General features: G+C 50.4%; 1 protein-coding gene across 2 annotated transcripts in view; it reads right to left on the bottom strand.

Annotated features, from left to right (window-relative positions):
* The window catches only part of TRAF3 (TNF receptor associated factor 3), a gene marked incomplete at both ends in the record, with an annotated part of 35,644 nt that extends 24,387 nt beyond the window's left edge, over nt 1-11,257 (bottom strand). For both annotated transcript variants that reach the window (XM_080707000.1, XM_080707001.1), the window contains 4 exons: nt 3,404-3,571; nt 4,270-4,374; nt 9,654-9,705; nt 11,016-11,257. In XM_080707000.1, the coding sequence (XP_080563126.1) occupies nt 3,404-3,571; nt 4,270-4,374; nt 9,654-9,705; nt 11,016-11,257 (567 nt within the window). The remainder of the gene's footprint in view (nt 1-3,403; nt 3,572-4,269; nt 4,375-9,653; nt 9,706-11,015) is intronic.
* Nucleotides 11,258-13,408: the final 2,151 nt, after the last annotated feature.

Raw genomic sequence — 13,408 nt, 5'->3', positions numbered from 1 at the left:
AGTGAGACTGTTTCAAAACAAAAAATAAGAAGGACTAATGTCGTAGCGTGGAGGCAGAGTGCCCCTGAGTGCAGTTCCTATTCTGCAAATTTTTCTCATGACCAACCTGAGCAATAAGCATAGGTCTGGGGCTCGAGAGCCACCCCCAAAGTTTCGGGAATTCACACCACGCTGGCACCTCGACACCTGACAGCCCAGTCTGGTGATGAGAGACAGTTCCTTACATGGTCTTTAACTGGCATGCTCTGTAATTCCTTCTTGAGAGGAAATTAATTGCTGGAGTCTACTCGCAAATAATTGCTTTTTGCAAGAAGCAAAGTATAACTTTGAGAGCAATATCTTAGCAAGTATAAAGCCTGAAGTATTGTTCATTAGGTATATCTCATTCCCAGAAAGGTAATTACTGGAGGAATTACTCAATTATGACAAATACTATTGCTATTTCCCAACAGAAAGAGCACAAGTCTTAAAAGAGCTGAATATGGCAGGCATGTAGCATAAACTTGTAATCTCAGCACTTGGGAGGCTGAGACAAAAGGACTGCAGGTTGAAGGACAGCCTCAGCAGTACAGTGAGACTCAAGCAACCTGGTAAGTCCCTATTTCTTTTCTTTTCTTTTTGGCACTGGGGATTGAGCCAAGAGGCATTCTACCTCTGAGCTAAACCCCCAACTTGATTTTATTTCCTATTTGGAAACAGGGTCTCACTAGGTTGCAGAAAGCCTCTCTAAGTTGTTGAGGCTGGCCTTGAACCTGCAATCCTGTCTCAGCCTCCCAAGTACTGGGATTCCAAAAGTGTGCCACCATATCTGGCTGTGAGTCCCTATTTCAAAACAAAAGCCTAGGCCAAGCATGGTGGCACACACCTGTAATTCTAGTACTTAGGAGGCTGAGACAAGAGGATCTCAGGTTAGAGGAAAGCCTCAGCAAGTAGGGAGACTCTCATCAACCTAGTGAGACCATGCTTCCAAATAAGAAGGTAGAATGCATCTGGGTTCAATCTCCAGTACCACAAAAATAAATAAATAAAGGGCTGGGGATAAAATTCAGAGATGGGGATATAATTCAAAGGTAGAATGTTCCTAGGCTCAATTCCCAATATAAAACACACAAATACACACACAGCCAGGCGTGGTGGCACACGCTTGTAATCCCTGCACTAGGGAGGTGGAGACAGGAGGGTCTCGCAGGTTTGAAGCCAGGTTTATTAAGAGACTCTGTTTCCAAATAAAAAATATAAAATAGGTCTGGGAGTGTAGCCCGGAGATAGAAGGGTTCCATCCCCAGTACCACCAAAACATGCGCATGCACGCACACACACACACACACACACACACACACACACAGTATCCCCTAAGATTTTTTTTTTTTTTTTTTTTTTTGGTGGTACTGGGGTTCCTGGAAGCCCTTCTACCTCCGGGCTACACTCCCAGACCTATTTTTACATTTTTTTATTTGGAAACAGGGTCTCCTAAGCCAGCGCGCGCGGCTGGCTTCGAACCTGCGCGATCCTCCTGTCTCTGCCTCCCAAGCGCGGGGATTACAAGCGTGCGCCACCACGCCCGGCTCCCTAAGATTTTTTTTTTAATGGGTCTAGGATTGAACCCAGGGGCATTTGACCTCTGAGCTACACCCCCTGCCCTATTTTTTATTCTTTGTTTTGAAACAGAGTCTCACTGAGTTGCAGAGGGCCTCACTATGTAGCTGAGGCTGTCCATGAGATCCTCTGGTCTCAGCCTCCCGAATGCTGGGATTACAAGTGTTCGCCAGCACACCCGGGTTCTCCCAAGACTTCTGAATGGAAGGGAGGCCCAGGCCCATGACAGGTAGCAAAATACATCTCGTTTCAAAGGGAAAACTTAGGGTACAAAACGTTGCCCTAAATTGTGATTATTATGTGCCCCAGAAGGTTCACCTGGAAGTCCTGGCTCTCATGCTCTCCCTCTGGAGGCCCCACATCAGCACCTGGCACACACAGCCTTCCAGCTCCCTCTGCCCCTGCTTCCTGGCTGCACCTCTGCTGACGGCCTCCCTGGGCACTCTGTAAAGCCCGCCCCGTGCCAGCCTCTCTACTTCACTCCCTAGATCCCATGGCCACAGAGGTCACCGCTGGGTGAGCGAGTGGGAGTGAGTACAAGCATGTATTAGTTACTGGGGATTAAACCCAGGGGCAGTCTCCCTCTGAGCTATGGCACCAGCCCTATTTTTTAATTTTTAATTTTGAAACAGGGCTCAATAAGTTGCAGAGGGCCTCACTATAAGTTGCTGAGGCTGGTCCTGAACCTATGGTCTGCCTGTCTCAGTCTCCTAAGTACTGGGGTACAGGTGTGTGCCACCATGCCCACCTGCCCCAGTCCTTTTTCTTTTTTCTTTTGAAGTGGGTCTCACTGAGCTGCTGAGGCTGGCCTTAAACTTGTGGTGCTCCTGTTTCAGCTCCACAGGACCACAGAGACAGAATGCCCGTGGCCTGGACGGCGTACCCCACTCCCCCTGCTTGTTACCCCAGCCCCACCCTGCAGCATGCCCCAGCTCACGTGGCCACTCCTCAGGAGTGCTGCTCAGCCCTCACGCAGGCGCAGCCCACCGCCACCTGGCCTACACGACGCACTCTAGCACTACTGCTCCCTGGCCGCTGGCTAGCTCAAGACGGCCCCACTGCCTGCTCAGCGCCTTGTGCTCTGCGTGGCTCCTGAAACCCACTGGCCATCTTGGCCCCTCCATGCTGATCAGCCCTGCCCAAAAAGCCAAGCTTTGAGCACTTCCCTGCCACCGGGCGACTGTCCTTCAGTCCTCACCAGCACCTGGCACTGCACTGCTCTCCGTCCCACGAGCCAGCAGCCCTCTGGAAGCCCTGGCTCCTGGAGGGCACTGGCAGGCAGAAAGGCCCAGCAAGGCTTGCTCCAGAACAGCCCACTGATAAAGCCTGTCCTGCACCCTCAGCACGTCCCTTTGTGAATCACACAGTAGTGATAGGACTCCAACACACACAGTACGGATGCCAAAACAGCAGAGGGAAACATTTACATTCTCCTCTCCCTCCAAAGCAGACAGCTGCGCTTCAACGTGGCAGGGTAAATTAGCCTGTAGGCGATGGTTACGTCGTGCAGCTGTGCAAAGATAAGCAAACCATCACAATTTTGAGTCTTTCTCCGGAACAAGTTACAAATCTACCTTTTTTTCTGAATAATCATTCTTCATTTTTTTGACACCCCAAATGATATCCAATCAAGGCAATGGAAAATGTTAATTATATAAATCAAAATAGGCAAAACAAATAGAGCTTTACTCTGGAATAAAGCTAGATGAAAATTGCTATTTAGTCCTATCTTTCCCTTTATTCCTGCCAGAATCACTTTTAAAGAGTGACTCTGTGAGGGCATCCGAGCGGGGCGGGGACACCGCACCTGCAGCGTGACCATCGGGACCTGGCTCTGGCAGTGGCTGCAGGTGGCCTCGCGGTACTTGCACGCCTTCTCCACGTGATCACGCAGGTCTTTTCTCAACACTTTTTCCTTGCAGTCAGCACGCACGCAGGGAAGTTCCTCAAACTGGCAATCATTTTTTAGATGCACCTGCAGGACAAACCAATCAAATTTCTTAACTGATAAGCAAGCAAAGATTGGTGTGAAGTGCCAGCTTCTAACCTCTACTGTCATGCAATCCTGTGGGTGCTCCTGATCAGATCAGCACTTCACAGCAGTGTGCTGAGGAGACCAAGGGACACGGAGGCTCACACTGGACTCAGTGGTCACGCAACCACAGTACTGCTAGGAATGGAGCCAACGCTCCTCCTCAACAAAGAGATGGGTGGTTACCTGTGCTCAGAACTTAGTTTTATTCTAATTCAAAAGTCCTCCCAGGATAAAACCGGATATTAATAAAAGCATGAGAGGTTGTGCGAAATTTCACAATAAAAAACAACGTGCCTTTCAAAATTAAAATTCAACTCCAACTTCTCTCTATGGTAAACAGTGTGAAGATGTTGACAATTCTGCCAGTGGTGTCAGGAAGTAACACTGCGGACCCCAGGGACAGACCATTTCCGGCCAGGTTCTGTGTGTGTTGACTGCATGATTATTGTACAAATATTGTGTGCTTTGGCCACACCCACCCTTCCTTCATCCTCCCCTTCCTCCTGGAGAGTGTGTACGGCAAGACGGAGGCAGATGTGACTTTGAGGTGCCACGTCCCCTGGCCAGGCTCCAGCTGGACGAGGTGAGGAGCCTGGATACCTAAACATAAAAGCCTCCCGAGCTGCACAGGCACTTACCAACAGATGGCCCAGGGTTAACTGCTCTGCACAACCCCTGCTTTCATTCCGACAATAGATCTGAAGAGCCAGGATCTCTCTCTTGCAGCAATTATCTTTAAACACCTTAAATTGAAAGACAGTTACTTTAGAGGATTAGTGTTCCTTGATCTCCACATGCTACTATTTTGGACAAAGCAAAACCACGCTTAAAAACTCATGAGAGCGACTCTTAAGTGAACCTCAGAAAGCGATAAGGACTATCTTAATTTCTACAGTTAGAATGAAGGAGCTGTCCCCACTAAGAGACACACTTTGTATCATAAAACCTTAACAACTAACTACATTTTTGTATTTTGGGGATTGGGGATTGAACCCAGGGGCATTCTATCTCTGTACGTATACCCCCATAACTATTTTTCAGTTTTGAAACAGGGTCTCACAAGTGGCTGAGACTGGGCTCGAACCTGCGTTTCTCCCGTCACAGCCTCCCAAGTACTGGGATCACAGGTGTGCACCCCAAGGCCTGACTTATTAATTAACCTTTTACCAGATAACCCAAAATAAAATGAACTAAACTGTTAATGATCGCTCGGAAGCATCCAAACACCTTCCATGACACGAGTTTGGAAAGGGCTGAGCACTCCAGGCTCCCATCAGGCTCTGGAGACACGGAGGCCACAGTGAGGTTGCCACGGGTGCGCCTAGCAAAGGGCCCCGCTGGCTTGTCACACACAACGCCAGGTCACAAGCGCTGCTGCACCAGAACACATGTCAAAGGGATTCATGAAACATTTACTTTGGTTCCTCCTGAGGTTCTGCTGCTTATAATTCATTTTTAACCAAAAAGAAAGCTTTGAAATATATATGGGTAAAGGTTAATCTAATAATAAAATGTTTTTCTTTGAAAATGAAAACCTGCCTGCCTTCAATTTTATTTTCTCTTAGAAAACAAATACTCTAAGCTGGGATGGTGGTGTACGCTTGTAATCCCAGTATTTGGGAGGCTGAGACAGGAGGAGCACAGGTTCGAAGCCAGCCTCAGCAATGTAGCAGGCTTTTAGAAACCTAGTGAGACCCTGTTTCCAAATAAAGAACTAAAATTGAGCTGGGGGCATAGCTTGGAGCTTCTAGGTTCAATCTCCAGTAACAGAAAGAAGGAAGAAAGGAGGGGGAAGGGAAAAAGAAAACAAATGCTCTCTCCCTCTACCAACACAGTGCACATGCGGCATCTCATTCTCAGGCGTGTCTGAGAAACTCCTGCCTGTGGACACGCCGCACAGAAGGAAATGGGGCCTTGATAGGCCTTCCCAACCCACAGGAAAAGAACCAACAGCTGCCACGAAGCCAAGGTAAACTTACTTGGAGACAAACTCAATCCTCCACAAACAGGAATTTTTTATATGTCATGAGTTAAGGTACAAAAGTCACCCAAACAGCTAAATTCTGGTGGTCCTGGGGACTGAACCCAGGGGTTTTCTACCTGACCCACATGTCCTGACTAGTTTGTTTTTAATTTTGAAACACGTCTTGCTAAGTTGCTAAGGTTTTATTACCTTACTGAGGCTGGCCTTGAACCTGTGATCTTCCTGTCTTAGCCCCTAAGTACTTGGGATTATAGGCGTGTGCCACCATGGCCCTCTTAAAAACAGCTACGGGGTAGGGGGAATGCTGGAGACTGAATTCAGGAGCATTAAACTTCCTAGCTATTTTATTTTCTCTTAGAAAACAAATACTCTAAGCTGGGATGGTGGTGCACACTTGTAATCCCAGTATTTGGGAGGCTGAGACAGGAGGAGCACAGGTTCGAAGCCAGCCTCAGCAATGTAGCTATACCCTCAGGCCCCCCTTTTTGGGTGGTACTGGGGAATGATTCCACGGAATGATTCCACGGGTATTCTATCTCTGGGGAATACCCACAGCCCCAGAGAGACTACCCCTGGGACCAGTGAGCCTCACCAAGGTGCTGAGGCTGGCCTTTACCCTGCAATTCTCCTGACTCAGCCTCCAAACATTAGGGTTACATATGTGAGGCACCACATCCAGCTCACCCTCGGTCCTGTTAATTTTTATTTTGAAATAAGGTCTTGTTAAATTGCTGAGGTTGGCCTCCAACCTGCAATCCTCCTGTAGTCTCAGCCTCCCGAGTACTGAGTTTGTAGGAGTATGTCACCACACCTGGCAAGTGGCTGTGGGGGGGGGGAGGAAAAGACTGAAACCCAGGGGCATTCAGCCTCTAAAATGGTTTTTCTATTTATTTATTTATTTTGTTTATTTATTTATTTATTTATTTATTTATTTATTTATTTATGATACTGGGGATGGAACCCAGGGGCATCTGACCTCCGAGCTACACCCCCTGCTCTATTTTTTATTCTTTATTTTGAAACCGGGTCTCACTGAGTTGCAGAGGCCTCGCTAAGTAGCTGAGGCTGTCCGCGAACCGCGATCCTCCGGTCTCAGCCTCCCGAATGCTGGGATGACAAGCGTGCGCCACCGCGCCCAGCTTTCCTTTTATTTCTTAAATATTTTCGTGGTGTTGGGGACTAAACCCAGGAGCATCTACCTCTGACCTACACCTCTAGTCCAATTGTATTTTTATTTTGAGACCATTTTATTCTTATTTTACGGAGTGTCACTATTTGCTGAGGCTGTCCTTGAACCTGCAACCCTCTGCTTCAGCCTCCCAAGGACTGGGACTACAAACAACCCAGGCCACCATGCCTGGCATAGTCTTTCCTTCTGAGACGGTCTCACTAGGGCTGCTGAGCATCTCGCTACTTGCTGAGGCAAAAAGCTACTTTTAATGTGTCGAGTATTTTCTTTTTGTGCCATTATATTCCTTAAGACACTTAAGTTTACAGACAAAACACACAGATACCGGGAGGCTAAGACAGGAGGCTTGCAGGTTCGCGGCAGCCTCAGCTACTTAGCGAGGCCCTCCACAACTTAGTGAGACCCTGTCCCAAAATAAAGAAAAAAATTAGGGCAAGGGGTATAGCTTGGAGGCAGAATGCCCCCCTGGGATCCATCCCCAGTACCGCCACACACACACACACACACACACACACACACACACACACACACTCACTCACTCACTCACTCACTCACCAAAAAATAAAACCACCGAAGCCGGGCGTGGTGGTGCACACTTGTAATCCCCGCGCTTGGGATGCGGAGACAGGAGGATCGCGCAGCCGCACTGGCTTAAGAGACCCTGTTTCCAAATTTTAAAAAATATATAAATAGGTCTGGGAGTGTAGCCCAGAAGTAGAAGGGTTTCCAGGAACCCCAGTACCACAAAAAAAAAAAAAAACACCCTGTTTAAAAAAATAAAATAATAAAACTACTGAAAATCCCCAAATAACAAAAGTACAGAGCTGGAGAGCTGGAAGGCCTCTGATTATTTACTCCAAACGCCCCTTCTCCAGATGAGGGACAGAAGCCCCCAGCATGCTGTCCGCTGGGTGATCTAGGTCCTGGCCTGACTGGCTCCACAATGGAGGATTACTGAGGAATGCTCCAGAAGGACTTGTGGCTTCAGTCTGCCTTATTAATGACTCTTCAGCAAAACTAGTCATTTTTCCCTAGCTATCAGCATCACTGAAAAACAGAAATCAGCCTGGTGTGGTGGCACACTCTTGTAATCCCAATACACGTGAGGCTGACACAGGAGGATCCAGGTTCTTGGACAGCCTCAACTAGTTAGTGAGGCCCTGTTTCAAAGTAAAGAATAAAAAATAGGGCTAGGGTGTAGATCAGAGGTAGTGCTCCTGGGTTTCATCTCTGGTTAAAAAAAAAAAAAAAGAAAGAGAAAAACAGAAACTGTAGTTTTGGATAATGAAACAGGACACTTCAAAAGAGCCTCCACAGCCCACCTTCTCAGTCACACCGCCCAGTACACGTAAACAAGTCGCTGCGGCACCAGGTGAAGACAGGACCAGGGCTGAGCAGTTTGTTTGTCGTGCAACAACTTGCCAAAGCCTTTAGCAGCAGGTCAATGCTATGGAAACCCAGATGGAGGGCTGGCGGGTTCCCTTCGGGCCTTCCTGGGCAGGCGCCATCAGATGGTCTTGTCCTCAGCAGCCCAGGGATACCTGCTACCAGCAACCTTACACCTGTGCTCTCCCGGGCTGCCTCTCACCTGCCAGCGTTTACACAGGAAAACCCCAAGGAAGACTCTTACCATACAATTTAACGATTTACATTTAAAAGTTATTAGGTTCATTAATCAAAATATTGGAATCACATATACTTTTTATTGATATTTAACTACTTTAAAGAATGAGTCATTTCAAAACACAAATATGCCTGGCAGGGCTTAGCAGGGCATGGAGACTGCGTGTCAGAGAGGGCACAGAGCTGACCGTGGTGGAGCACGCCCGTAACCCCAGGACACGGACGCCACAGGAAGACTGCAGGTGAGATCAGCCTGGGCAACTTAGTCGGGGTTGTTTTAAAATGAGGGCTGGGGGACAGCTCAGTGGGAGAGTATCTTGGGTTCAATTCCCAGTACCACACACAAAATAACAACAGGAAAAAAAGAAAGAAAGAAGATAGAAAGGAGGAAGGGAGTGGAGAGATGACTTGTGATTGGACCCAACAGGGAATAGGTCCCAGGAAAAGCTGGCGGGGGAGCCTAGGTGGCCGCCGGCACTTGGAGTGTGCACTGACACCCACGGGCTCTAGCTGGCAACACAGCCCCTTGGGAACAGGGCAGCCTGGTCTCACTCATGTATACGGTTTCAAGACGCTAGAAAGGGAGGGAAGGAAAGCAAATCCAGATGGATCCCTCAGACTCGTGTGTGTGTGTGTGTGTGTGTGTGTGTGTGTGTGTGTGTGATATTGGAGAATGAACCCAGGGATGTTCTACCACTTGAGCTGCGTTCCCAGCCTTTATTTTTGGAACAGTCTTGCTAAGGCTGGCCTCAAGCCTGCAATCCTCCTGTGTCAGCCTCCCAAGTATTGGGACTACAGGCATGTACCGCTGTGCCTGGTTTAGACTGGCATCCATTTGATGGGAACACTGAGCCTAAGGGTTGAGTACAGCTGTCTGGAATACGGCCCCATGGTAACACCGACAACTGACTGTAGCAGCCCTGCGCGGACCTCAGCACTTGGCTCTTAGGCACCTCCTGGGGTCTTGGCAGGTGCTCTTACTGCTATAGTTAGGAGGGCTCCGAAGACCAAGGGCCTCACAGGTCATGCGCTGGGGACTGTTGAGCGGATGTGCCCTCCCCGCACCCCGTCCACGTGCTTACCTGACACAGCACTGGGCTTTGGAGCCTGCTGCACCGGCTCTAACACTGAGATAAAACTGAGCCTCGGAGCGCCGAATGCAAACTATGTACAGAGCTTTACCCAGCTTAACACGCTTGACAAAGTGATTAACAACTCAAGAATACCTTGTCTCTAACGATGCTTTCTTGACACGCTGTGCACTTTGGACTCGAGGAGCTGAAGGGAATACAATAACCATGTCAGAGCAGAGTCCCCTCTCATCAAGCTCACACAGCCACCCTCCCCGCTTCAGAGTCAGGGATCTGGCTTAAACCTGAAGCTACAGGAGAAACAGGTTGAGTTCTGTTTGTTTTGTTTTTGTGGTACTAGAGATAGAACCCAGGGCATTCTACCTCTGAGCTACACTCCCAGCCCTACTTTTTTTAATTCTTTATTTTGAAACAAGGTCTCACTGAGTTGCAAAGGGCCTTACTAAGAAGCTGAGGCCGTCCTCCTGTCTCAGCCTCCCGAATGCTGGGATTCCAAGCGTGCGCCACCACGCCCAGCTGGGTTGAGCTCTTTTAAATGGCCAAATTTGAAAAGGAAGCTATCAAGTACAATAACTTAATTCCGACCCACTTGGAAAGCTCCTCTTAACGAACATGAAAGTGACGTGGACTATTAGGAAGTGAACAACTGCTACGGAGCGGCTCTCTGGAGTAGGCGGCCCCAGAAGCCGGAGCCCCGATGCTGCCCTGGACAACAACCGGGGCTGTCTCCACAAGCGCATACCCCTCGGTGCACTGAAGGGCCGGGGCCACTGGAGACCTCCAAGCAGGCCTCTGCTGACCTGCGTCGGGGAGACGAGGTGCGAGTCGTGGCGCCATCACCAAGCGCCACGCGAGAGTCTCTCACTCTCAAGGGAGCAAAGCCCCATAGGGTCTGGGCTGAGTAAGACCACAGGAAACAGGACAAAGGGAAGGCAGGAGATGGGGGTGGCTGCTGTACTTGGCCCGGGAGGGCTGGGACTGGCCCCTTAATACCCCAGCACCCAGCAGGATGCCTGGCAAACGCACAGCACCTGCAGAATGACGAAGGCGGTCCCTTGGCCAGCGCTGTCCCTGCCGTCAAGCTCCAGCCTGCCTTTGCAACACGATGGACTCGGCTGGCCCAGAGCACACCCCATGTTCCTGCGGCAGAAGCAACACAGAGACCAGACTGCCCTGTCTTGCAAGCTGGCCCTGACCTCCCTCTATCTTTGCACAGTAGAGCACCGGCTTTCCTGACTACCATTGGCTGGCGTGCGTCTCCTCCACGGAGCCATGAGTGTGAGCCAAACAGCCCGGCAGGCATGCCATTAGGCTGTGGGCAAGGTGGCCGCCCGAGATGCACCAGCGGGGAGGGGAGGGGCAGCACGGCCGAGGGCCCTCAAGCTGGGCCCCAGACGCCTGCCAGCTTCCTCAGGGCTCGAAGCCTTCCAAGGCTTCTCGAGAGACCAGAGCAAGTGAGCGGGAGAGGGCCGGTGCGCGGAGCCCGCGGCCACCCACCTCAGCAGGGCGGCCATGCAGCTCTCGCAGAAGCGGTGCCCGCACTCGGTCTGCTGGGGGCTGCACAGCGCCAGGCGGCACTGCTCGCACTTGTACTTGTCCTCCACGGCCTTCACGAACTTCTCCTTGTAGCCCCCTCGTTCCGGGATGAAGACGGCGCTGGCGCCACGCTCTGGCTGCGGCTTCAGGGGCGGGTTGGGCTGCAGTGTGGCGCCGGGGTCCATCTTTTTACCCGCCTGCATGTCAGGAGGGCCGCTGCTGGGGAGAAACAACGACTGAGCAGAGTGCCGGCCCACTCGGAATCCTAGGGGTCAATCCAGTATTCCGGCCGAAGTGACAGCCACGCTCAGCCCATTTTACATAACTTGCGCTATGACCAGCTCCGTGACAACACACAGGCCAGCCAGGCCAGGGCAGTGCTGCTGGGTCCCAGAGCAGCACCCACTGCCACCGACAAGCCGCTGGACCACGGGCACCACGCTGCGCAGCAAGCCTGGCACGAGGTGCCCCCAGGCCAGGCGCTAGTTTCTATCCTCCACCCTCATTCTACTAAGCCAGAATCGCCTAATGCACTCTGCACCAGGGAACCACACTGAGGCGTGTGATGGCGGTCCCCTTGGTACATGAGGTTCAGGTGGGCATCAGAATGTCCAGACACAGGGCTGGTCAAAGACAAGGGGTCGGATGGGTCTCCTGCGCACAGGGCCAGGCTTTCCTTTGGCACCTCATTGCAGGTTTCTCTACAAGGACGCTGCTCCCCACCTGCAAGTCCCATTAACTGGTAAAAGTAAGCACTCCTAAAATGAGCCACGAAGTCTGTGCTAAGACCTCGAGGTCAAGTAAATGAGAATACGCTATAAAGCAGTTCCTGAGGAAACATCAGCCTTGGTGAAAAAGCATGCATTAATAAAGATCCACTAGCCGGGCGTGGTGGGCACGCTTGTAACCCCGCGCTTGGGAGGCAGAGACAGGAGGATCGCGCAGGTTCGAAGCCAGCCGTGCCGGCTTAAGAGACCCTGTTTCCAAAAATAAAAAAAGTATAAAATAGGTCTGGGAGTGTAGCCCGGAGGTAGAAGGGCTTCCAGGAACCTCAGTGCCACAAAAAAAAAAAAGAAAGAAAAAAAAAAAAGTGGGCTAGTCAGGTATGGTGGGCACAGCTTGTAATCCTCGTACTTGGGAAGCAGAAACAGGACAAGCCAGTCTCAGCTACATACAGAGACTGTCAGCAACCCTAGTGAGACTTTGTCTCAAAAACAAAAAATAAAAAGGGCTTGGGGTATAGCTTGCAGGTAGAATGCCCTTAGATTTGATTCTCAATACTTAAAAGGCCAAATTCTCTCTACTCACAAAATCTTGGGCGTTCACCCCCAGGCTCCACCCTTTACCCTTCGGTGTGAGTCTGGAGGAGCCGAGGTCAAGAGCCACCTCAGACCCCAAGTCCACGGGCAGACCACGGGAGCACCTCTGCTCCTCCAAGCCCTGTTCTTACCCGACTCACTGCTGCTGCTTTCTGAGGCTGAAGGAATGGATGCCTCATGGCTAGGGACTGTAAAACTACCACCAGCGGCAGAACATCTGACAGATTAATGAATCAGTGTTCTGGCCACACGTGGGCTAGCTCTAATAAGACAGAAGTTGCTATGGCAGCGTGGGGGAGCCTCGCGTGAAATCTGCCGGTTGATGAATCAAAAGATTGGCCACAAAGTTTTCAAAATGACCTCAAGCAGTCAAGTGACCCTGCTCAGGGGCCTGCAGATCTTCCTCATTACACACCGGTTCACCTTTCGTAGACTGTGGAAGGGGATCAAAGAATAACCGTGCCTGTCAGATGACAGCCTGGACCCATCTGCTCCCCACACCCGCCAGCACTCCTCAGACACTGCGTCACACCGCCGCCCCTCCTTCTCCAGGAGGCCCTGTCCCCACACTGCTGTGTTGTGTGCATTCCAATGATGTCTTTCTCCCTTCCAAAGAACATGCACTTTCTGGTCTGCTCTGCTCACTGACAAACTCCAGGAACCTAGGACAGTACCTAACAGGTAGCTGGTCTTGATCCACATCTGCTAAGGGGTAAACAGAAAGGTAAGGTCTGAACCACTCGGCCCAAACAAGCTCTGTGACAAACAGGCTCTTTCAGAAGTGGGAAACTTCAGCTTTGGAGCTATCGTGCAGTTTCAGGCCCTGAAAAACCCTGCTAGGATGGAAAGCTACTTACAACTTGAGTTGAGTACTTTACAGTGCTTAGGAAGCCCTGTGGGTAATGAGAAAGGCTGCTTCTTGGGAGGTGAGCTCCGATTTCAGATATGAAGAAAGACTGAGGACCCCCGAATGGTATGTGACCCATGTGCCTGCCCCATAATGCCAGAATCTGGAAACAAGTAAAGAAGACAGCC

Source organism: Muscardinus avellanarius (assembly GCF_963383645.1).
Source record: "Muscardinus avellanarius genome assembly, chromosome: 12".
NCBI classification, from domain to species: Eukaryota; Metazoa; Chordata; class Mammalia; order Rodentia; family Gliridae; genus Muscardinus; species Muscardinus avellanarius.
Note: the sequence above shows the minus strand (reverse complement) of the source record. Positions and strands in the feature narration are given on the sequence as shown.